This window comes from Liolophura sinensis, chromosome 9, assembly GCF_032854445.1.
Source record: "Liolophura sinensis isolate JHLJ2023 chromosome 9, CUHK_Ljap_v2, whole genome shotgun sequence".
Lineage (NCBI taxonomy): Eukaryota > Metazoa > Mollusca > Polyplacophora > Chitonida > Chitonidae > Liolophura > Liolophura sinensis.
This window is the reverse complement of record NC_088303.1, coordinates 12473476-12499983: the sequence shown is the minus strand read 5'-3', so window position 1 is coordinate 12499983 and position 26508 is coordinate 12473476. Positions and strand designations below refer to the sequence as shown.

General features: G+C 39.6%; 2 protein-coding genes across 2 annotated transcripts; one reads left to right on the top strand and one right to left on the bottom strand.

Annotated features, from left to right (window-relative positions):
* The first annotated feature begins 1564 nt into the window (after positions 1 to 1564).
* LOC135474836 (uncharacterized) lies at positions 1565 to 14836 on the top strand. The gene is made up of 8 exons (XM_064754450.1): positions 1565 to 1989; positions 2351 to 2459; positions 4125 to 4274; positions 4661 to 4822; positions 8906 to 8991; positions 11465 to 11585; positions 11941 to 12090; positions 14382 to 14836. The coding sequence occupies exons 1-8, from the start codon at positions 1601 to 1603 to the stop codon at positions 14484 to 14486; spliced, it is 1272 nt and encodes a 423-aa protein (XP_064610520.1). The 5' UTR covers positions 1565 to 1600; the 3' UTR covers positions 14487 to 14836.
* Positions 14837 to 19433: 4597 nt separating this feature from the next.
* Positions 19434 to 26384, bottom strand: LOC135475609 (DDB1- and CUL4-associated factor 17-like). The gene is made up of 8 exons (XM_064755537.1): positions 26373 to 26384; positions 25786 to 25834; positions 24943 to 25079; positions 22863 to 22972; positions 22385 to 22475; positions 21515 to 21595; positions 20980 to 21141; positions 19434 to 19708 (listed from the first exon to the last, which is right to left on the bottom strand). The coding sequence occupies exons 1-8, from the start codon at positions 26382 to 26384 to the stop codon at positions 19544 to 19546; spliced, it is 807 nt and encodes a 268-aa protein (XP_064611607.1). The 3' UTR covers positions 19434 to 19543.
* Positions 26385 to 26508: the final 124 nt, after the last annotated feature.

Here is a 26508-nt window from a genome sequence, read left to right as displayed (position 1 = left end):
AAGCCTAGCTTTGATATTTGAAGACTTGAAATTTGACTGATGTTTTTTATAGCCCCCTTGTCATATAGACAAGATTTTCACCCCACTGTCTACATAAGTACCTTAAAGCCTGTAGGTTGAAGTAAAATGGCAAATATCTGGATGTCTGTGGTGTCTCATTAATTTGAACTTACAGTTAATTTTTATATATTGAGGCCATGTTTGAGTACAATTTCCCCCCATACTCATACTTGATATTCAATTGGGAAATTGAAGGATTAGTGTCTAGATTGGTCAATTAGCTACTCCTGTATATGTTGTTAAATTGAGTGTAAAAAAACATTGACAAAGGTATATTAACCTAAGTAATATGATATTAAAATCACTAGATAATGAGGCTGGGTTTATGCATTTTTTCTGCCAACACTTTGTAATCTTGGAAGAATGATTTCATACAAGTCCAATCTGTAACCCCTGGAGTTAGTTTTTTCCAGTTTCCAGACGTTTTGGGCCTCAAGGAAGCACTGATTAAGAGCACAAGCCGGAAAAATTGTATACCCACTAAACACAGCCGTATCTGCTCCCTCTATTTTCTAGCAAAAAGCTGAGCAGAAGAATAAGGATGAACTTGGAAAGATTTTGCTACTATAGTGGCAGCAGTCAACTAAAACCAGAAGCATAAGCCGTAGTCACCACGGTGACAGACACAAGCCAGCAATTTTCACGACACCTGCACACTGGCTATAAAATACTGTGTACACTATTGCACATGACTACAGGCCCCTAATATGCATAGGCTAGAATGTCAACAGTAATATGTAAAAGTAGTTGTCATCGCATATGTGTATGAATTTAGAATCACTCGGGGCATAGAATGATTATTTGAAGCGGACAGAAGGAAAGAACAGTAAATATTAAATGTGGTATACACACAAAATGTAGGCCTACAGTGTAACACAGGATAAAGCCAAAGCTTACCAGTCCGTATTGCCAGTGCGGTTGGAAATGTGCGGACAAAGATCAAATGCAAGGTCTGAAAACTCGGAATCTTAAGTGTGGCTAGAGATGTAAGTGTCATAAATTGGAATTTCAACATTGTCCACTATGGGTTCAAATTAATATGGCTGTATAATTGCTTCTGTGTAGCTAGAATCTATCTCGAAAATGATATCGTTTTGATACAAATTAATGTTATATAGGCCAGCTAGTCTTGGGTTGGCCGTCTATGACGTCACCGGTGTCTGAACTTTACAGGGTGGCTGCCTGGCAATTGACTAGGGTAGTAAATTTATTGTTTGGGTGGATTTAAAGTCATAATTACATTCCTCAGAGGACCTCTCGCTAACAAACATAATGTCATCAGCTGACATTCGGTAGTGCTGAGTTCCCAACCATGTGTTCTTACATTATAGATCTTCTGACTATGTTGACAGCATACATTATGAACGTTACGTAACTGGCCTAGCTCAGTAACTGTTGGGTCGACTGCTTACAGTTGATGAAACTTTCTCTACCAATCCATGTTTAAACCCTAAAACCCTACCGCATAAAGTATCGCAAAAGCTACTGCTATATTACACACTAATAAAGATTATTTCAAGGGGCACTTAACATTTATGGAATGAAAAATATGAATAAATGTTCACTGAAATCACTGGTCTTTTTTGTTTCAGGTAACAGAGTTGCAAACAGGGCTGCTCTGACAGATATGGCGACTGGTATGGTTTCCTTGGCAACTGTGGGTGTAATATCTGTGATACTTGGAATATTCTCACAGAATGGTCGACTGGTAAAAATTTGGTCCTATCTGTGGCCCCTTCAAAAGCCGGAGCCCAGTGTACTAGACTCATTTGACATCAGAAATAGTTCTTACCAATTTAATTATGATCATGCTCATAGTGTAAGGCAAGAAAATATGCATAAGTATGACTTCAAATATATTCCCCGTGGAGTTGACAGAAGAAGCAATCTCAGCCTTCAGGAGTTTATTGAAGTTTATGACAGCAAATGGTAAGTCTTTTTTTCTACATGTGTGAAAAGCTTTCAACAGATACATACATACTGATGATACCTTTAATAGCTTAGCGCTATGGGTATGATATAGAAACATCTGTGTAGGTGTAATAAGATCATGACAGGTTGCATCCATTATTATGCATGATTGTCAGAGCTTTTGTCAGATGTCCATCAGAGTGGTTAGATCATTACCATGAGGCCATCATCAATATTTAATTTGTACATGTTTTTATCTACTCGTATGTTAAAAATTATTCTTTGTATTTTGGTCTTTTGTACCGTCTAAAATTCAAGTTGACAGATTGGTTAAATAAAGAAGAAAATGAATATGTGCTTTTTGTATTTGATAATCAAGGCCCGTGTTGATCACTGATGTAGTTCCCACGTGGAAAGCTTCCAACTGGACTCCAGAATTTTTCCTACAGCATTACAAAGACGACAGAGTGACTATGAAGGCAGTTCATGTAAGTATATGTACAGGGATTAAATTACAGACATTACAGAATATTTGTCATAGCTGTAATATTTGTCATGACCATTGTCAGATATTACAGACATAATAATGCCTAATGACCCAGGAGTCTCTCACTACAGGGGTCGCTGTGAGTTCAAGTCCAACTCATGCTGGCTTCCTCTCCGGCCGTACGTGGGAAGGTCTGCCAGCAACCTGTGGATGGTTGTGGGTTTCCCCCGGGCTCTGCCCGGTTTCCTCCCACCATAATGCTGGCCGCCGTCGTATAAGTGAAATATTCTTGAGTACGGCATAAAACACCAATCAAATAAATAAATAAATAAACATAATAATGTAACTTTTACATTAGGTTAAGTTTTTACAAGTTTACATGCTGTACAAGCCAAATATGCTGAATAAGCTGAAAACACTGAACGTGGCTCTTCAAGTTTACCGAAAAAGCTGTATATGCTAAACAAGTTGAAAACGGCGCATAAACTGAACAAGATGAATAAGTCAAACATGTGGAACATGCTGAAAATGCTGCACATGCAAACACATTGAACAAGCTGTACAGATTGAAAAAGTCACACGTGATGAACAAGCTGAAAATGCTGAATATGCCAAACACGTTGAACAAGCTGTACAAACTGAAAAAGCCACACATGATGAACAGGCTGAAAATGCCGAACATGTTGAACAAGCTGTACAAACTGAAAAAGTCACACATGATGAACAAGCTGAAAATGTTGAACATGCCAAACACGTTGAACAAGCTGTACAAACTGAAAAAGTCACACATGATGAACAAGCTGAAAATGCTGAACATGCCAAACATGTTGAACAAGCTGTACAAACTGAAAAAGTCACACATGATGAACAAACTGAAAATGCTGAACATGTTGAACAAGCTGTACAAACTGAAAAAGTCACACGTGGTGAACAAGCTGAAAATGCTGAACATGCCAAACACATTGAACAAGCTGTACAAACTGAAAAAGTCACACATGATGAACAAGCTGAAAATGCTGAACATGTTGAACAAGCTGTACGAACTGAAAAAGTCACACATGATGAACAAGCTGAAAATGCTGAACATGCCAAACACATTGAACAAGCTGTACAAACTGAAAAAGTCACACGTGATGAACAAGCTGAAAATGCTGAATATGCCAAACATGTTGAACAAGCTGTACAAACTGAAAAAGGCACATATGATGAGCAAGCTGAAAATACTGAACATCCAAACAAACTGAACATGCTGAACAATATCTGTGCTGAACAAATTGTACTGTATGCTAAAGCAAGCTGTACTTTATGTTGACATGTTAAACACGCCATATTGCATGCAAAACAAGCTGTACGACATGCTGAATTGTTGAACACGCTGTATTGCATGCTGAACAAGCTTTTCTGCATGCAGGAATGCTGAACAAGCTCTTCTGCTTGGAGGAATGTTGAACAAACTGTACTGCATGCTGAAATGTTGAACATGCTGAATAAGCTGTACTGCATCTTGGAATGCTGAACAAGCTGTACTGCATGATTCACAAGCTGAACATGCTGAACGTTTCTGCAGAATAAACGTTTTTAAGAACATCTGCAATAAAGGGTAGTTATACTTTTCATGTTGACCTCAGCACTGTTTCATTGCATTGTATCATTTATCTGTCATCAGGGAAAAATGGATTCTGGTAAAGGGCTTGCTCTACCTCTGTTTCTGTTTCTCCAAAACATTCACAAATCTGATGAAATGATGTGGACGTACTTAGAGGATGAATTGTTCTTGCATACTCGACCAGAGCTGAGGAAAGATATTGGTGATTGTGTAGGTATCCAATCATGGCAGAGGTTGTGGTTTCAAATCTGGCCTCTGCGGTCCAGTCTCTTAGGGCTGTGTCTTTTTTCAAGATTTTCTGGGCCCATGAACATGTCACAGTCATAGAGATGAAGTGTTTTATAGTGGTAAAAATCAGTAAATTAGTATCACTGGGAGAAAAGTATATGTATGTATGTGTATATATATATATATATATATAGATATATTACCCACTTTGTTGAAATACAAGAAAGAAAAAAACAATAATTTGTAAAGCATTTGTATGTGGAAAGAGTTTACTGCATCATGATTGTGGACGTTTTTCGATGTGTAGAAGAGGCACAGTGTCATTTTGCTACATATTATGCTGGTGAACATCGTGTTTTCTTTTCCAGAAATATTTGAATGAGGATTTCTTTTCTCTGTTCCCTCCGTCAGTGATTCCCTGGAATGCTATGATGCTCTGGGGGACTGCTCACTCTCGCTCAAGCCTCCACATTGACCCATACAACTGGACGGGAACTAACGCTGTGTTGAGCGGGACCAAAAAATGGAAGGTACTGTCTGCAAATCAATATCAAACCTTCTTGACCAGTCATCAAACAGCAATAAACGAACCACCATGTATTAGTGCCATGTTAAAGGAGAACCCCAACGCCTTTACTTTCATACTAGACGTTCCCTAGACACAATATTTTTGCTATGTTAGTATGTAAACTGCATTTAAAAAAGTATTATTTTAACTATCTCCATTTAAAAAACAAACATTAAAGTTGGACTGCCTGCCTATTTTGTCTGCGAGGGGTACTGGTCTGGTGATGTCATGCCATATAGACCTGCCGGGATTATGTATTGAAAAGCCTTGCAAAACATTGAGAAATCCTGGTATTAGGCCTACCTGTAGTGTGCTTTTCCTCAAGCTACCACATGGCTAAATTTATAACTACCTAATAATAATTAATATAAGCCTCGCCCACTGGCCTTTTATTTTAGTTGGCATAGCTGAAGTCTCACAACATTACAATTGAGTCAGTCGTAGTCAAAGGGTTTTTTTTGATGAGAGCTGGTCCATATTTTCTTAATTTGTGGCATTTTTAGGCCATATATAACTTTACATGTATATAACTTTACAATACACTGCGCTCTGTTACTGCAGTCGCAAAGCCACACTTGGGCATGGAATAATCTCGAAATTAGTTGTAATGGTATAGTGATTGTCTCCTTTATCTGTGTGACATGCCTGCCGGGAATGAACCGCTGTGACGTCACAAGGTCAATGGTGGCTCGATTGTAATGGAGTAAATTTTCTCGTGTTCGACCACCAAACTCAACTGTCATTCTTCAGTTTTCGACGTTTTAAATGGTCGGAATCGATTCGGGGAACATAAAAGCATCTATTTGCAGTTTGGAAGGTCCAGCGCTGGAGTTTTACTTTAACAGCAAGTGATTCAATATGTGAGCAAAACTCAACTCATTCGTGGGTGGGCACTAAGCATGTTTAAAGAGGAATAGGCCAAATACTGGTTGGCCCGGTGACAGTATACTGTGACAGTTGGGGTGTCGTGTCTGGTGTCTTTTGGCATTGCAGTGTGACAGCACTATAAATATGTGAGCAATTTATCCAGCCTGTAAAATGGAGGCACTGGGACCGTTTTCATGAATCTCACTTAGCTAAGTAAGCCCTTAACCACCATGACAACGTATGTTGTAGAGATATAAAGTGTGCTTAGCTAAGGGCAATTCAACACTAAGTAAACTTCATGAAACCGGCCCCTGACCTAAATTACGGTAAATGTGACTTTGACCTTCGGGGTCATACAGTACAGAGACTTAGGGGATCATAAGCACACAGGTCATAATTACAGAGACTTATGGGTTATAAGAGCTTTACAAGTCATAATTACAGACACATACGGGCCATAGAAACAGAGATTTAGAGGTCATGTTGTATACAGACTTAGGGTCGTATGTACGAAGACTGAGGGTCATAGGTACAGAGACTTAGGGTCATACGTAGTAAGACTTCTGGGTCACAAGTACAGACTTACAGGTCATAAGTAAAGAGACTTACGGGTCATACGTACAGAGACTTAGGCGATCATACAGTACAGAGACTTAAGGGATCATACTGTATACAGAGAATTACGGGTCAAAAGTACAGACTTGTTTGTCATAAGTACAGAGACTTACAAGTCATAAGTACAGACACTTACAGGTCATAAGAAAAGACTTAGGGGTCATACTGTATACATACTTAGGGTCATAAGTACAGAGATTTGCGGGTCATAATTACAGGCACTTACGAGTCACAGATACAGAGACTTGGAGGTGTTGAATGCCTAATCAAAGTGTTTAGCCTAATCGTGTAATTGCGCCTAATCATGTTAAACGCTGCACAGGTTTGTAAAGTGCTGCACCTAATAGTGCAACCAGCTTGGCTCAGCGGTATGACGTCATAATTCAAGTACAGTAAACTTTTACATTTCTACGTCACGCAACAAGAAGACACGACGTCACACAGCTTACACAGCTTTGACCTATATTGGTCAACTGCAATGGCCTAAGCTTACCGTTGATTGGTCTAAAATGCATGACCTCTGTGAAGGGAGTAAAACAGAATGGCAGCATGAAGTGTGCAGTTTTTGCCACATTATCTTCATTTTTGGAGGGAAGAATAGACTTTAACACCTTCATCTTGGTGACTGGTGTTACCCTCCTTCAGAACATGTTGAACTCCAACCAATATCCAGCATGCCACTGGTTTTTGAATAATTCTAACGTCACCCGAGGCAATTGGTTTGTGCCGTAGAAACAGAGCATGTGAACTTTAACATTATGAATTAGAAAAAGTGTTTCTTTGTAATAATATGTACGTCCAATGTATTAATGTGTAGAGCTTGAGTTGTTACGTAACACTGACTAAAGGTGATTTTCGTAGTGAGTATGACTGATTTTACAAAGAGCTAAATATAGGCTTCTCTTAAAGAAATGGACTATAACTGATGCTTGCTTCAAGCAGATAGAAATGTGATAAATGCTTACTCTATGGTGGTCGCCACAGACACATATAAATGCAACAAGTGATAACCACAAATAAGGGGAAATGTGATTGGTGTGGTACTTGCAACGCGTGTGTAGATATTGTGATCAGTATTTGATCATGACCTTTTTTACCTACCTGAGACAGGAAAGTACAAATATGTATAACAATAATGATAATAAATATAGATGTCGGGGACACCATGCAGTGCATGATTTGGGTTTGCAGCTGCAGGTTTGATGGCATCACTTTTACAAAGGTATCTAACAATAGTAGCTAACTTTCTACTGAAAATATAAACTCGATCTGATGAATTAGGATGATGTAATTACGGTCTCTTTGCACCACGGTGAATCTTGCAAGTCTTGCATGAAAAACTTAACTGATGGTTTCTGAGCTTACTAATCTCCCTGTAAGTTTCTAACAAGTTATTCGAGTATAGAATTAACAATGGTGTATATAAGTATAAACAAGTACAAAAGACTTTTGTGGCAACTGTCACAGCTCGAATATCAGTTAGGTAAATGAAACAATAGAAGCTTTGAGTAGAGGACTGAGTTCTGATAAGAAGTTGCATCTACTATAGATGCTAACAGTACAGTGTCCCATCTCTGTTGACTCTCTCTGGTGGTAGCCTTGCAGTTACATGTATTATGTCACGCTTACATGCACGTCACAGCATAAAATGATATATGTATTGTTTACCACAGCAACAGTGTTGTAGCATACTCAAAATGCGACCAAAATATTTCATTCTTTAAAAGTAAACATGATATAAGCGTTTGAAAATGGAGAGAAAATTATTCTAGTGATATTACTCCTGGTATCTATGCAGGAATTATGGATTGAATTGTGTTAAAAAGATTTGAAGAAGATAATTCTTTTTAATTTTCCTGTAGCTTTTGTTTTTTGTTCAAAGCTAAAATCATGTCTCAGTATCACTGCGTAAAACAAAGTGAGCAATATTTTACAATTAGCAAGGCTCCACGATTAAGGACATGCTTTTCCCATTGTTGGGCGTTGTAACGTGAATAGGAGAGGAACTTTACCATGAGTAGGTGATGAATTAAGCACATTATTTTAACACGGATCAGGCACAGACTTTTACATGATTGACGGGGTCCTACAGTACAGATTTAAGGGTCATACTGGATACAGACAGGGTGATAAGTACAGAGACGGAATGGTATTATCCTGTAGTGCCACTGATTAGTTTTTCGTAATACACGAATAGTATGACTCCGAAAAAAGACTTCATTGTGACTCAATATTTGGGCATTTTATTTAGCAATCATCAATTTGATGGCTAAATACAGTGTCGAGTCACAATGAAGACTTTTTTCGGAGTTATACTACTCGTGTTTTAATGGCATTAAGTTCAGAGAATTAGGCAGCCATAAATTTCACAGACTTAGGACTCATACTGCTTTGTGTTGTGCACAGCATAACAGAAAAAGATTCTACAATGTATCGGAAAGTCAGGAAAATGTCTTTGAATATAAAAATGTTTATTTCTGTAAGATGCATTTTACATTTTACGAGATATGAAAATAATGTTTGTTGATCTGATTTGTGTAAATATACTTTCTCTTGTTTTAAGTTATTTCCACCTGGGCAGGACCATCTTCTGTATGTAGTTCATGATCGTCGTTGTGGTTTTCCCCTCGATTGTTTCAAATACAATAGGTGAACCAGCTGTTGTGGACAATTCAAATTGTGATCATTGTGTTTTGACTGTGATAGCTTTTGTTTCATTTTCTAGCTTGTTTTATGTATGTGGACATTTCTTGAGATTTTTAGTTCAGATTTGTTGTGCACATTGTGAAAACTAGCTATGAAAGGATAGAGCTCCCTTTAAACTCATGACATGTATATTTATAGATTGATAGCCGTTATAGTTTTCTTTATTGTGATGTAGACATGCTTTGCTGATGTGAAGAGGGTACAAGCAGGTTGTCATTTGTGTAATCACTTGTGTAATAGGAACACTGAAAATTTCACTCAGAATTCACCAAATTCACATCATACATGTATGAGCAGTATTACTTACACTTCCATTTAGTGTAATTCTATCAATTTTATCAGAGTTCATAACTCCGTGGAGACTAGCTATAACTTCCCTATAGCTAGTCTCCACGGCACTTAACGTATGTTACATTTACGTCATCTGTAGAAGCTGGTGCCACCTGGTGGAGAAATATGCCAACCTCTTGGGTGGAAATTGCGGACTGAATCATGGGAAATCTAATATAAACAGCTGCTACAAGAACTGGTTTCACCTTAAAACCGAAACTCTGTGGTTAAAAACTACAATTTGGCTAATCATTGTTGCTTTGTGGTTAAAAACCCATTGACTATTTTAATATTTTCAAGCAACTCTAAAACAATTACTATCAAAGATGTTGTCCTTTTACAAAACTCTCTGGTGTCCTAATTTTTTTAAAGCCTATGTCAACACAACTAAATGTGGAAAATTTTTTCTACCATGCATCAGATGCTTCTCAAACTTTCCCAATTGAGCCTGTCATTGTGTCTTTGTCAAAGTTAAGGGTTTGTGTCTGGGTATGTCATTGTGCTAAGGTCTGTGTCAAAGGTTTTTATCTGGGCTCAAATTTTGCGTCCATGAATGTGAAATTGTGGGCTTATGCCATGGTCTTGATTTTGGTCTTATTTGTTTGATGGTCAAGTCCTCATGTGTATCATAATGCATTGTGCTTCAAGGTCAGTGTGTAAGGCTGCATGTTCTGGCTGAGTGGCTCTGTCCTAGCTTTGTTTTGCCCTGATAAACGATACCGAGGTCTAGTGATGGAATTACTATGGACTACATGCTAGTCTGGATCTAGGTGTCTCAGATATTAAGTATCTATGGTGTCGTGTAATATTATTCTATCTGCCTGTACTCATACACTTTTGCATGGCATTGTTTGTACCTTTGATCATGTACAGTGTAGTAATTATAGATATACTTATTTCTGTAAATGTCAAATGAATTGAATTTTTTTCTTCTTCCCCGACATTTTGCTTGAATGTATTTGATACTGTACTTCATTACATTTGCACAATATTACTTTCGTTAAGAAGATTTGATCATGCCGTTATACTAAACATATGTGAAACAAGCTCTCAGTCTTGATATAGTATCCTAATCAATATGTAATATTTAAACTAATACTGGATTGACAGTGAATGGAAGTGAGATGGTTGGACAAGACCAGTACACACATATTTCTATTTTGTTTATTTATTTGATTGGTGTTTTACACCATACTCGAACATTTCACCTATACAACGACAGTCAGCATTATGGTGGGAGAAAACTGAGCAGAGCCTGGGGGAAACCCCCTGACTATCCGTAGGTTGCTAGCAGACTTTCCCACATACTGTATTTGTATTTTACATTATTGATACTGACCTGGTAAGCCCCTACTATATCACTTATGTCCCTTGTGATCTGATGAAATCTCCTGTCATATCACTGGAGTCTCGCGTCATATCACTGATGTCCCGTGTCATCTTACTGAAGTACCTTGTCATTCCTGAAGTCCCTGTCATATCTGTGAAGTTTTCTGCAATCTCACAGAAGTTCTCTATCTTATCCCTGATGTCTCCTGATGTCCCGTCATATCCCTGAAGTCCCGTCATCAGTCTCCTGTCATATCATTTGAGTCCCCTGTCATATCACTGGAGTGTCCTGTCATATCACTGATGTCCCATGTCATATCCCTGAAGCCCTCTGTCATATCACTGAAGTCTCCTGTCATATCACTGAAGTACCCTGTTATTCCTGTAATCTCTCAGAAGTCCTCTATCATATCCCTGATGTCTCCTGTCATTTCACTGACTTCCCCTGTCATATCCCTGAAGCGCTCTGTCATATCAGTGAAGTTTGATGTCATATCACTGGCCCCTGTCATATCCTTAAAATCCCGTCATATCACTGAAAGCCCTGTCATAACCCTCGTCCTCTGTTGTATGACTTTCACAATGTCTCTCTTTATTTCCTTTTCCAAATGACCTGACCAAACCTGTAGTAGTGAAAAATTGCACCAAAACCATCCAAAGTGAAAAAAATTCCTGCAAATGAAAACACTTCTGTAACATAGACAAGTCAGAAAGACCGTGTCTTTTCACACAGCTGTGTTTCATGTTTGTGTTGTAGTGAAGTGGACACATTTGCTGTAGATGAGGAGAGGTACCCTTTGTTTAAGCAGGCACGATACATTGAGTTTGAACAGAAGGCAGGGGAGCTATTGATCATCCCCACAGGGTGGTTTCACCAGGTATGTATGATGTCATCGTTCTCTCAGTTCTGTGTCCATATTCGACAGTACATGAACATGTTCATCTACTGTCACTTTATAGACCTGCTGCATAAGTGTTGAGTATTTTCAGTTTCTTCAGCAGGCTAATTATGTTGAAATGCTTAGAACAGTATATACATACACTCCTCGTCCTCCTTTGACCGAAAAATTGTTAAGTACAACATTAAACCGCAATCATTAATTCATTCATTCATTGATAGTGTCTCTTCACCATACATCTCACAGTACCTGGGATTATGCATCAGCCCTGAGTTAGTCGTTTCTGCGTTGCTTTGATACTCACTGACATTAGTTTTATGTGTGTGTGTTTTAGGCTTATAATTCTGAGGTGACCCTAGCTGTTTCCAGCCAGGTCATGAACTCCCAAAACTACTTGGTTGTTCTGGAGGAAATCATCAAGGCTGGCAACATTAAGCGCAGTAGTCTCCCCTTACATTTTGCCACGCTGTCACCAAAAGGACAGGTAATCCTAGTTTAGTATTATTATGCAAATATTATTATATTGTGGTCTGTGTTGTAAACTAATGCCTACAGTTTTTTATTTATGAGACCTCAAAACATCAAGGTCATTTTAACAAAATAAAGTATGTTTTCAAATACGTGATCACTAAATTTAACCATCTGTTTTTTAACCCAGTGGCATATTATATCTATTTTTTTGTCTGTCTGATCGCAACATAAATCAGTTGCTCCGGATAAAAATTTCATATTTGATATGCAGATTGATACGAGATGAGCTAGGCCGCTATTTGAACTGGTGCTATTTCAGTCCATTTTGTGGCTTCCATGGCTAAAAAACTGACACTTTTAGTTTCATTGCAATATCAGTTAAACCACTCCAGACAAAGAGTTGGTATGTAATAAGTGGGTTCATGCTCACGTGAACTAGATTCCTATACATTTGATGGTGTTTCTATAGCGAAAAAAATAGCAAGTTTAATGATGTGATAATAGAAGTTAAATTGCCTCACATAAGGATCTCATATTTGGCATACTAGTTCATATTGATGTGAATTTCATTTCTATTTAAACTGAGGCTGGTGCAATCAAATGCCTGATTTCTGTGGCAATACTGGAAATAGCAAGTTCCAACAAGATGATCACAATAGTAGTTCAAGCACTTTGGATAATGATTTTCTTTTTAGCACAGTCATAATGTATGTCATATACCCCCCCCCCCCCCCCAACCCCCCGCAAGCATCTGCCTTGGGGTCCAGTAACAGCGATAGCAATGTTAAGCAAAATGTATGCAGGGGACACAATGGCATGGGGTTGGTTGGGGGGAGGATTTTCCTTTGTTGATGCACTGTGTGCATGTTAATTACCATAATTTACAAAATTACGACTTAGTGTATTGTGTAGAGTAATCTATTTTAACATAAATGTGAGGGATTGTATCTCAAAATCTCCTGCATGTATGGAATTGAGGTTTTGCATACAAATAAATCAGCATATGGGAGATGTTTCATCATTGATGCTCTATGTGCATGTTATTTGCATTAAATTACCAAATTCAAAGCTTCAGTATTTTATGTATTGAGCTGGAGTTTTGCATTCATGTGTCTTACACAGGCGAGTTCACTAAATCTAAGTCAGTGTTTGGGTTTGTTATGGGATGAACTAGCTTCCTAGCTTGTTGCATGTAAGCTGAGCATGTTTTGATAAAATTTCTGGAAAATGGTCGGTTTCAAAGATGTAAACATAGTTAAAAATCCTGCAGTTTCCCACAGGGATTCCATTTCCACTATTAAGGTTCATAAGGAGGCACTTCCTATTTACACTAGGTCTAACGCTGTCAGACTTCTGGTGGCTAAAGCAACCACCTGGAAATGCTACTATGCTACACCATGCTACTATCTGCTTTTTTGAGCGTTATTGTTTTTCTTATTGCATTCTGTGATTATTTTTTCCAAGTAATGGCCTTTTGAAGAAGTAATGTGGAATTAAACGTGAAAATTCCCAACAGCTCTGACATCCAACAAAGATCAATGTCATCTTACGCCGAAGCCCCTTATAAAGTGAATGGCCCCTGCTAGGGGGCAAGATGTCACAAATTTAACAGATCAGACTGGACCAGGGCTGAGATTTCATCTTGTGATCACACATATAACCGTTACACTTCACAGTAAAGGGTGGTACAGATTTCATCTTGTAAACTGTTGATCAAAATTTATTTGCTTAGTGTGATTTTAAATGATTATGATCTTCAGAGAGTTATAGCTGCATGTCTGTCCTACTGTCCATCCCACAGATTATTCTGACCTGTATATCCATGCTGCCCAGGAACCTCCCACTAATGCAGCCGTCGTGAGTTCAAGTCCAGCTCATGCTGGCTTCCTCTCCAGCTGTATGTGGGAACTGCTGTCAGCAGATTGCAGATGGTCGTGGGTTTCCCCCAGTCTCTACTTGGTTTCCTCCCACCATATATAATTGTTATGTTCTTGAGTACAGGGTAAAACACTGATTAGGTAAATATCCACGCTGAACTTACATGTTGGTATGGTGCACTGTCATAGCCTATTTGTTTTCATACATGTATTTCACCAAATGTGTCTTTGCCTTTCTCTTTATGTTTGCATTCCGTGCTGTATCTCTGACAGTTTTACATTTTAACAGGAAACTCGTTTTAATATATATATATATATATATATAGACAAATGACATGTTGTCATTCTGCACTGCCATAGTTTATTGTCTCAGTTTACACTGTCAACCACCAAGAGATGTGAAAGTAGTATATTCTCACTCTTGTAGGTTAAGACCGTAGCTTCACTGTTATCACCCGATATTCTGGAGAAAGGGCAAAAACTAACGGAGAAGATTTTGAAGGAGGTGCAGGGCAATGTGGAAAGATCATAGGTCAGCTGATGATATGAGGCCTTACACATGAACTGACCATTATTTGGATGTCATCTTGTTCAGTATTGTGTAGTGATATACTACGGCGCAGACAACAGTGTATATGGAGCAGACAACAGTAGAGTACAGAGCAGACATCACTGGGATACACAGCAGACAACAGTGGTATACACAGCAGACAACAGTGGTATACACAGCAGATAAGTGGTATACGCAGCAGACAACAGTAGAGTACAGAGCAGACATCACTGGGATACACAGCAGACAACAGTGGTATACACAGCAGATAAGTGGTATACGCAGCAGACAACAATAGAGTATGGAGCAGACAGCAGTGGGATACACAGCAGACAACAGTGGTATACACAGCAGACAACAGTAGAGTTCAGATCAGACAGCAGTGGTATGCACAGCAGACAAGTGGTATACGCAGCAGACAACATTACAGTACAGAGCAGACAGCAGTGGGATACACAGCAGACAACAGTGGTATACACAGCAGACAACAATAGGATACAGAGCAGACACCTGTGGGATACCAAGTGCAGTGAAACAAAAGACAGTGTAAGAGAAGTACATATACATTCGGCTTGCTGAAGCAGTGAAATAGGTGGATGTTTTGGGGGTTTTGTGTAACTACATGTAGCTGCACCTAGGACCAACTGCAGCAGAATAATTCACATCTGAAATAAATAAATTTAAGCTTGTGTTTTGATCGTTTGGATCACAGTTTTTGAGTTGGCAAAAATAAGCAGAATCTAAAGCACATGTACCTTTTGCCAGTCTCCGAACAATTTTAGTGTAGTTCATGTCCCAGACTTTTCAGTATTGCTTACTTTTTTAGAACACAAGAAAACATCAGACATACATTTGAGTAGTTTGAAGAAATGAACTTGGTTACATCAATTTTTTTTTCAGAAAAAAATGGCACAAAATATGTTTGCTTAACACCATACTCAGTAATTTTTTAGTGGTGGAATAGGGGTCAGTTTTATGGGTGGAGGAATCTGGAGTACCCAGGATAAACCACTGTCCTCTGGCAAATTACTGACCAACCATGTTGTGTGACGCACAGATATGTGCACCTTGTTGATTGAAGACAAGCAGTTTCCAATAAATGCAAGGCTGCACAAATGGTTTTTCGGGCATTTCGGTCAACCTCTTATTATCACCAAAGCCCCACCAAAGCAAACAGCATGAGTGCAGAGTGGGAATTGACATTTACAAATAAACTGACGTAATCGCTTAATAAACTTTTACTTGTCATCTTTGGCTGTATTCTTCTGCAGCAAGGATTGTCTGACCAAGTGTTAAGTGGTATTTGATGGCAGTCAGGATTATGTAACCAGCTGTAATTAAATTGGTATTTGATACTAGCCAGGGCTGTCTGACCAGTTGGTAAGTGGTATTTGATGCCAGCCAGGGCTGTCTGACCAGTTGGTAAGAGGTATTTGATGCCAGCCAGGGCTGTCTGACCAATTGGTAAGTGGTATTTGATGGAGGTCACAATTATGACTAAGCAAGGTTGTTAACAAGGCTTGTCCAAAGCAGTTAAAATACTACTAAATGCGAGATTCTGGCTGTTCGTTATGTCCATTACATGTTTAAATTCTCTGTGACAGTTATGTATTCACAGATGTTTATGTAATCTTCACTGTTTGTAGTGTCATTTCCCCATCTTTTGATAAATAATGTTTTTGTTTTGTTAAAACGAGTTCAAATTCTTTCAAGAAAAACCAGACAGACAAACGCTGATATGAGTCATACATGTATGAAGACTTTATTTCTTGTCTTGAGCATAAAGAATAAAGTTATAAAAACATGTTTCTCCCTGCAGAGTTTCCCGTTTTGCACAATAAATAACTTACATCTTCATTTACATGCGTCTATTTAATAAACATATGAATTGAACTACTGATGTTGTGAGTAGTTGAATTTTATCAAAGCATTGAAATGGGGCTTGATATGATTGCTATAGTAGTTAAAACCTCTTCAGGTTAAGATTTCAAATCAGTTTTGCAGGTTCATTTTGAGGTGAACCAGGTCCCTATTTAATAAGGCTATACCAGTGAAAAACTCCATATTTTCCGATCAAGTCAAATTTTGTCTATTTACCAAGACTAGTTCAAATTTATTGCCTCTAAGTAAATATGACCTTCATGCCTGTAACACTTGTATTGTTAAAATGATTCTAAAGCAAAACACCAATCAAATAAATAAATGATGTTTCAAAAAGCTATAATGCTACTCTCAAAAAATAGTTCAAATTCAATCAAATCTGCCTCTTCAAAATTGAAGATGTTTCAATCAAATTTCTGGTTTGTACACATTTCTGGAATGAAAGGCATTCTAAGCCACTGTAGGGCTGACCCTCCATATATATTAACACTGGCCAAAGGACCACCACGATGGGCCTCCACTGATACTCCAGACATTTAGACATCAGTTTAACAACATATATAAAGCTTATGACGTGTAGAGAATGCCCCAGGCATGAGAATGTGAAACCAACAACTGGTCTCTGAAGAGACGAATGTTCTATCAAACACCAATGGCCAGGGGCCACTGTGGCTGCAGGGGTAAGCTGCCAGGATGGTGCAATGACCCAGGATTCTCTCACCAGTTTGGTCGCTGTGAGTTCCAGTCCAGCTGCTGGCCTCCTCTTCAGTCGTATGTTGAAAAATCCGCAGCAACCTGTGGATGTTTGTGGGATTCCTCTAAGTTCTGCTTAGTTTCCTCCCACCATAATGTTGGCTGCCTTCATATAAGTGAAATATTTTTGAGTACAGTGTAAAAACACCAATCAAATAAACAAACCAATGACCACATCTCCATTACCGGTACAGATCAGGATTAACACTACATGTAGCTAATTCCATACCTCAAAGGAATGTGCAATGACCTGTCATGGTCAATATGAATTCATTAAAAATGGACCAAAGAAAATCAATGGTGATGTTGTGGCTTCTGAACCGCAACTGTCTGTACTGTCTGTCTGTACAGTAAACACCAGTGCCAAAGCCTTTGCTAATTATCAACAAATCTGTAAGCCTGAGAGGAAAATATGGAAACATTTTTCATATGACTGAAAAATTGTTGAGTACGACGTTAAACCCCAAGCACTCACACGGAATATTCTTAAGTCACATGATGGAAAATGTATGGAAACTACCAAAGATTTTGTATTTCAGGACACTTTCTGGTATATGTATTAAATAGCCTGAGTGTAATATTAATCGACATATGAATATACATGTAACTCCAGGCTTTTGCTCTAATCCACTGGGCTTCCTTCATGTGCATTTAAACTTTCAGCCTGCTATCTCTTGACTGGAGATTGGGACTAAGGCTTGAGAGTTCCCATCACTAACGCACTTAGTACTTGTACATTCTTTTCCCCATTTAAAGATGTCCAAGACAACAGCAAGAAGGCACAGTGGTAATAATGGATTTGGTGTTTGGCGATGGAATGTACGCTCACGTCAGCTAAAATTCACCTTGACTGTCCGAAGAGATGTGTCAAATCAAGCAATTGTCCCTGAACTCCTGAGAAGATGAGTTACCATTCTCAAAGATAGTATGACCAACAGATCATGTATGCGTGTAAAATCTGTGCCACTGCCGGATTTCATAGCTTGCTCTCTATGATGTTTGTGTTTACCCAATATGTTTATAAATGTCTAAAAATCCACCACTGAGCTAACGCTTGGTGAAAAGCCACCAGGTGTTGTGATAAAAATGGTTATCAAACAGTGCTTCAGCACAGTACATCCTTGCATTTCACACAGAAAATCTTACGATGGCCTAAGTGTATCAATACGTCTGTGTCATGAAGATTCACCAGAGTCTGCCATGTCTGTGCTAACACTTTCTGCCCTGACCAGTCTGTAGACCACAGTTTACCTTGTCTGTACTAACACTTTCTGCCCTGACCAGTCTGTAGACTACAGTTTACCGTGTGTGTGCTAACACTTTCTGCCCTGACCAGTCTGTAGACCACAGTTTACCATGTCTGTACTAACACTTTCTGCCCTGACCAGTTTGTAGACCACAGTTTACCGTGTCTGTACTAACACTTTCTGCCCTAACCAGTCTGTAGACCACAGTTTACCGTGTCTGTGCTAACACTTTATGCCCTGACCAGTCTGTAGACCACAGTTTACCGTGTCTGTGCTAACACTTTCTGCCCTGACCAGTCTGTAGACCACGGTTTACCGTGTCTGTACTAAGACTTTCTGTCCTGACAAGTCTGTGGACCACAGTTTACCGTGTCTGTGCTAATGCTTCCCGCCCTGACCAGTCTGTAGACCATAGTTTACCGTGTCTGTGCTAACGCCTTCCGCCCTGACCAGTCTGTAGACCACAGTTTACCCTGTCTGTGCTAACACTTTCTGTCCTGACAAGTCTGTGGACCACAGTTTACCGTGTCTGTGCTAACGCTTCCCGCCCTGACCAGTCTGTAGACCATAGTTTACCGTGTCTGTGCTAACACTTTCTGCCCTTACCAGTCTGTAGACCACAGTTTACCGTGTCTGTGCTAACACTTTCTGCCCTGACCAGTTTGTAGACCACAGTTTACCTTGTCTGTACTAACACATAACGCCCTGACCAGTCTGTAGACCACAGTTTACCATGTCTGTGCTAACACTTTCTGCCCTGACCAGTCTGTAGACCACAGTTTACCGTGTCTGTGCTAACACCTTCCGCCCTGACCAGTCTGTAGACCACAGTTTACCGTGTCTGTGCTAACGCCTTCCGCCCTGACCAGTCTGTAGACCACAGTTTACCGTGTCTGTGCTAACATTTTCTGCCCTGACCAGTCTGTAGACCACGGTTTACCGTGTCTGTACTAAGACTTTCTGTCCTGACAAGTCTGTGGACCACAGTTTACCGTGTCTGTGCTAACACTTCCCGCCCTGACCAGTCTGTAGACCATAGTTTACCGTGTTTGTGCTAACGCCTTCCGCCCTGACCAGTCTGTAGACCACAGTTTACCATGTCTGTGCTAACACTTTCTGCCCTGACCAGTCTGTAGACCACAGTTTACCGTGTCTGTACTAACACTTTCTGCCCTGACCAATCTGTAGACCACAGTTTACCGTGTCCGTGCTAACACTTTCTGCTCTGACCAGTCGGTAGACCACACACCTGAAGAGCCCCAAGCTTGGTTTGATTGTCTGCACTATTGTGTCCAGGTCAACAACAACACGGTGCTCATAAAACTGAAAAGTGAAAGTACAAACATAGAAGCAGTTGTAGGAAGTGCAGTTTAACATGGGCAAGTATATGTATATACAATAAATAATATTATCTCTCTGCCACTTTTTATTCCAAATATATTTAGTTCCATGGATTTTTAAGGTCGTTCAGTAAACAAAAGAGATCTATTGTGGATAATTTTCAATACTGTATATGCCCACCCATGTTAAAATGTTAAAGGCCCCCACTGATGTAAGGTGATAACGTCATAGCACAATGAGACATAGTTGTAATGTCGAATTTCAAATACTAATATTGAAAATGCAAGTTGTGGTAAGGGTTGTGGTAGACCTGACCATGATTTCAGCCACTCTCCCACCACTAGTTACCATTCACTGACTCCCTGGGTTGTGGTAGACCTGACCATGATTTTAGCCACTCTCCCGCCACTATTTACCACTCACTGACTCCCTGGGTTGTGGTAGACCTGACCATGATTTTAGCCACTCTCCCACCACTATTTATCATTCACTGACTCCCTGGGTTGTGGTAGACCTGACCATGATTTTAGCCACTCTCCCACCACTATTTACCACTCATTGACTCCAAGGGTTGTGGTAGACCTGACCATGATTTTAGCCACTCTCCCACCACTATTTATCATTCACTGACTCCCTGGGTTGTGGTAGACCTGACCATGATTTTAGCCACTCTCCCATCACTATTTACCACTCACTGACTCCCTGGGTTGTGGTAGACCTAACAATGATTTTAACCACTATTTACCACTTACTGACTCCCAGGGCTGTTCCACCACTGTCTCCTTGAGGAGTTGACTAGTCCAGTTGTGACCTGACCATGATTTTAGCCACTCTCCAATCACTTGTTACCATTCACTGACTCCCTGGGTTGTGGTAGACCTGACCATGATTTTAGCCACTCTCCCATCACTATTTACCATTCACTGACTCCCTGGGTTGTGGTAGACCTGACCATGATTTTAGCCACTCTCCCACCACTATTTACCACTCACTGACTCCCTGGGTTGTGATAGACCTGACCATGATTTTAGCCGCTCTCCAATCACTAGTTACCATTCACTGACTCCAAGGGTTGTGGTAGACCTGACCATGATTTTAGCCACTCTCCAATCACTAGTTACCATTCACTGACTCCCTGGGTTGTGGTAGACCTGACCATGATTTTAGCCACTCTCCAATCACTAGTTACCATTCACTGACTCCCTGGGTTGTGGTAGACCTAACAATGATTTTAACCACTATTTACCACTTACCGACTCCCAGGGCTGTTCCAGCACTGTCTCCTTGAGGAGTTGACCAGTCCAGTTGTGGTAGAATCCCGTAAAAACCTGAGGTCTCTTCAGCGTCTCTGCATGCTGGACAGAGGTCACACATAGCACGTCCAGCTCATTCTCATAATCAACATCTTCTATGTGCTGTACACATACAAAATACAATGTCAAATAGGTAACACGTATACTCTGGGTAGTTTTGGTGCAGTTCATTTGTTTTTTGAAGAGAGAATGCAAGGTTAGTGTTTAAGACAAGCCTGCAAGATCATTTATTTTCATGAAATTTACAAGGTCAAACAATCTGGTAGACCGTTAAAAGGATTTATCTTCATATCATTAATGGGAAGAAAGCAGAAAAATGATACAAACTTTATAAAAGGCTGTGAAAAACTATTTGAAAATATGGTTTTCAATATTTTTTTGAAAGGGGATCTTAAAATAATTTTTGTAAGTTTCTGACCAAAACTAGGCCACAGATGCATGTATTCTATGTGGGTGTGCAAACTCATCATGTTACCATTGTGTCAGATTCAGTGTAACCATGCTGCACTCTTTTCTTTACTCGACGTCCAGATTTTGTGACTTGTGGAAACGAAAGCTGAAAAGTGGAAATGTACATTTAAGTTAAGTGTATTCTTCTTCCATTTTATTTATTTACTTTATTCACATTGGTAAGAGGCTCCTAGGTTACTGCGCCGTGCTGGTACGCTGATCAGTGAGGCCACTTAGGCCCCTAGTCTTCCATTTTACCATGCAAGATCTTCAAAACTTCACTATTGTCTTCTTTGATCAATTCCTGCCATCAACTTAATTTATGGTAACCAAGCAATAGAGTCAGGCCCCTTACATCAAAATTTCAAATCGCTTTAAATTTGTTATTTCTCGTGTAACCAGCTCAAAATATTTCTTGACATACATTCTGGATAAGTTGTTGTACAACAAAATTCAGCTAAAATAACAAAACGGAACATACCAAATTTAATGATTAAACTTTTGACTTAAGTCTCAGATTGCTTTGTGATTCCAGGGCCAGGTTCTTAAAGTTTTATTCCAACATTCATGATTCGTAATTAGAGTTGGAAGAACTTCATGTGACGTCACAGGTCCCAACCATAGTATGGTCCATAAAGCCCACCCTAGAATTCAAATGCTTTTTTCACAAAAATTTTAAAAAATAAATGAAAGTATATTTATGCATAGTTTTAAGTGGTATATTTTGTGATGCCCACTTTTCTTTTAAGCTAATCTCAAAAAACTAACTTTAACAGACATAAAGGTAAAATTATTGGTTTTAACAGCTGTGATATGTCCAATCCAATGTTCTCTTTACAAATCTGATGGACATACTTAGGATACTTTGACATGTTACTTGTGGAAGTCAAGTTACCAGTGTACTAGGCTGACTCCTTCTGGCTGTTATTGTGAAGCTTTCCTCTACAAATGGTGATTTGTTCCCAGAACAGCCAATTCTGTACACCCTGAAGACAAAAACAAGTTCAGATGTACGACTTGTGATGAAGACATCAGAGAGTGCCTGGGAAAACATAGCTTGCTTGATGCTAAAAAGTTCATTTCAGAATCCTAAAATCAGACTTTCTGTCTGCACTATTTATCATCAAAAATTAATCATCAAGTATGTCATTCAAGAAAATAAAATTATAATTTACAAATCAAAAAGACAAAAAACCTACAATCATATCAGAACACCAATGTATCTACCAAGTTTTAAAAGGACTGCTTCAATGGAATAGTAAGTTGTTTCACATAGCACAGGAAAAGCCATCTGCGCACATCTGACATTCAATTTGACATCACTCTGAACACCACCAACTTAACATCACTGTACAACCTAACTATAATCTTACTTCATGGTCCCATCTCCAATATGTATAATGCGTCCAGAGTCATCCGGGTGGAATATAGCACGATGTGGTTCTAGGCCAAATGATTCAAACTCTAATATACCATTCTTTGCCTGAAAGTAGAAACAGCTCCCAGAAAACCAGTGAAATTGTTATCAGCGTGAAACCCCGCTTCACTTGTGCTTTGGTATCTGTATAATAGATTAAAGACAAAGAAAGCACTAGTATGATGTATGTCAGATAAAAGAACATTAAATACTGTCTGAGAAAATAGTTCGGTTTCTTTTTTGAGAATCTTTTGACCTATTCAATCACATTTGAAACTTTAGATTCAACAGTGGCCCTTTCTGACGACATTGGGACTGCTGATGTTACATCAACTTAACACACAAACATTGCTAGATTTCTTCATTCAAAATACATCTACATTTAGAGCTATGGATGCCGTCATCAAATGGACTTTGAGACAAACTATTTCAAGCCCAAAATATGGCTGTGAATGTCACTGATATCCTGTGGGTCCCAACAGACCACCATCGCATACTATGTTTTACATATATTTTACTCGTTTAGAAAAATTCTAAAAAAACAAATCAAACTATTTTCCTGGACAGTGTTTAATGATCTTTCAACTGACAAATACTTCATTTTAGTGTTTCCTTTGCCTTTCATTTAAAAGACATCCACACAAGAACAAAAGATCTCAAGCTGGTATCAGGATGACCATAGATCATGACCTCTACACCTCATCTTATCTCACCTGTGTGTGTGTCTCCAGGTGTGTCACATGAAATACACCTTCCTCATGTGGAGGAGAGTACAGGTAGTAACAGGGTGACACAGATAGCTATCACATGACCTCTACACCTCCTCTCTCTCACCTGTGTGCGTGTCTCCAGGTGTTTCACATGAAATACACCTTCCTGATGTGGAAAGAGTACATGTAATAACAAGGTGACATAGATAGCTATCACATGACCTCTACACCTCCTCTCTCTCACCTGTGTGTGTGTTTCCAGGTGTTTCACATGAAATATACCTTCCTGATGTGGAGGAGAGTACAGGTAGTAACAAGGTGACACAGATAGCTATCACATGACCTCTACACTTCCTCTCTCTCACCTGTGTGTGTGTCTCCAGGTGTTTCACATGAAATACACCTTCCTCATGTGGAAAGAGTACAGGTAATAACAAGGTGACACAGATAGCTATCACATGACCTCTACACCTCCTCTCTCACCTGTGTGTGTGTCTCCAGGTGTTTCACATGAAATATACCTTCCTGATGTGGAGGAGAGTACAGGTAGTAACAAGGTGACACAGATAGCTATCACATGACCTCTACACCTCCTCTTTCTCACCTGTGTGTGTGTCTCCAGAAGTGTCACATAAAATACACCTTCCTGAAGTGGAGGAGAGTACAGATAGCAATAGGGTGGCACAGATAGTTATCACATGACCTCTACACCTCCTCTCTCTCACCTGTGTGTTTGTCTCCAGGTGTTTCACATGAAATATACTTTCCTGATGTGGAGGAGAGTACCAGTAGTAAAAGGGTGACACAGATAGCTATCACATGACCTCTACACCTTCTCTCTGTTACCTATGCATGTGTCTCCAGGTGTTTCACATGAAATACACTTTCCTGCTGTGGAGGAGATTACTGGTAGTAACAAGGTGACACAGATAGCTATCACATGACCTCTACAACTCCTCTCTCTGACCTGTGTGTGTGTCTCCAGGTGTTTCACATGAAATACACCTTCCTCATGTGGAGGAGAGTATGGGTAGTAACAAGGTAACACAGATAGCTATCACATGACCTCTACACCTCCTCTCTCTCACCTGTGTGTGTGTCTCCAGGTGTTTCACATGAAATACACCTTCCTCATGTGGAGGAGATTACCGGTAGTAACAAGGTGACACAGATAGCTATCACATGACCTCTACAACTCCTCTCTGACCTGTGTGTGTCTCCAGGTGTTTCACATGAAATACACTTTCCTGCTGTGGAGGAGATTACTGGTAGTAACAAGGTGATACAGATAGCTATCACATGACCTCTACAACTCTTCTCTCTCACCTGTGTGTGTGTCTCCAGGTGTTTCACATGAAATACACCTTCCTGATGCGGAGGAGAGTACAGGTAATGCCATGGGGAGCCCCCAATTTCTATGAGATGATCTGCACATTTTAGCTCAAATAAAATAGGTGGTTCTCCTGAAATTAGAAAGATAGTGATAGAGTTTAAAATATATAGATACATGTCTTCGGCATGATATTTCAGTGGCAGCAGCACTTCTTCCACAAAAATGGATACTACATGCCTCTGTACACACACCTAATGACTCCTTATCCTCCCACAAATTGTTATTATAACAGATGTATGGCTGTATGTGTGTAGGGTCGGGCTTTTATGTCATAATTAACAATTTTATGATGACGAGGAGTCATTAGGCGTCTGTACAAATAGTGTGTCTTCTTGTGGCAGTCGCAGGGCCAGTCCATGCCGCTAAAGTGCTGCCACCACTGAGGTTTCATGCCAAAGGAATCAAACAACATCTCACCCTATCACACTATACTTACACCAGACCAACCAGTCAGGTTTCCTTGCTCTAACCTTTCAACGATGAGCAACAAGAACCATTTTTAAAGTCCTTGGTATTACCCAGCTCGGTTTGTTTAAAGGACAAGTCCATGTATGACTCTCACACACTTCAAGTCAATGAATGTAACAAGTATAAATCTATTTTGTTGACTGATCAGATCTACATTTACCTCATGTTTAATAGCTGTGCTACCTGCAGGTCAATTCAAACTGAGGAAGGGGAAAAAAAACGATGATACATGAAATAGTGTTTATATATCTATGTTTTAAGTCAAACCAAATTGTAGTGAGCCTTGGAGCTCAGAAACAGTGGCCTACCTCTCAGAAGTATGTTAACCTCATTGTCCTCCGCATGATGTACCTTGTGCTATTAAACAGAAAATTGATTGGATTATACATGTAGGACTATCTTATGTGGGGTCATGTTTCCAGGTGAGGATATCTGTACACATGTCAGTGCTATATGGGGGTCATGTTTCCAGGTGAGGATATCTGTACACGTGTCAGTGCTATATGGGGGTCATGTTTCCAGGTGAGGATATCTGTACACGTGTCAGTGCTATATGGGGTCATGTTTCCAGGTGAGGATATCTGTACACGTGTCAGTGCTATATGGGGTCATGTTTCCAGGTGGGGATATCTACATATATGTCTATGGTGTAAGGGGTCATGCTTCCAGGTGGTGATCTATGAACATGTCTATGGTGCATGGGGTCATGTTTCCAAGTGAGGATATCTGCACGTGTCAATGATATATGGGGTCATGTTTCCATGTGTTTGTAAAATTTCCCCCACTAACCTTGTGAACTTGACTTGTAGTGATGTACAAGGCTTATATGTATGTTATTCTTTTAATGGTGTTCCGTGTTAAAATGCGGCACTAGTGTACTGCAGCTATATCCTACAGAGTCTGCCATCACTAGTCATAGAACAGGCGAACACTGCCTTGGTGTATACCTCATAGACAGCATGTGGACTAAACTGTTGGTAGGCATATTCAACTGCTGCCTAATGCAATTTACACCAACCTACAGGTGTTCA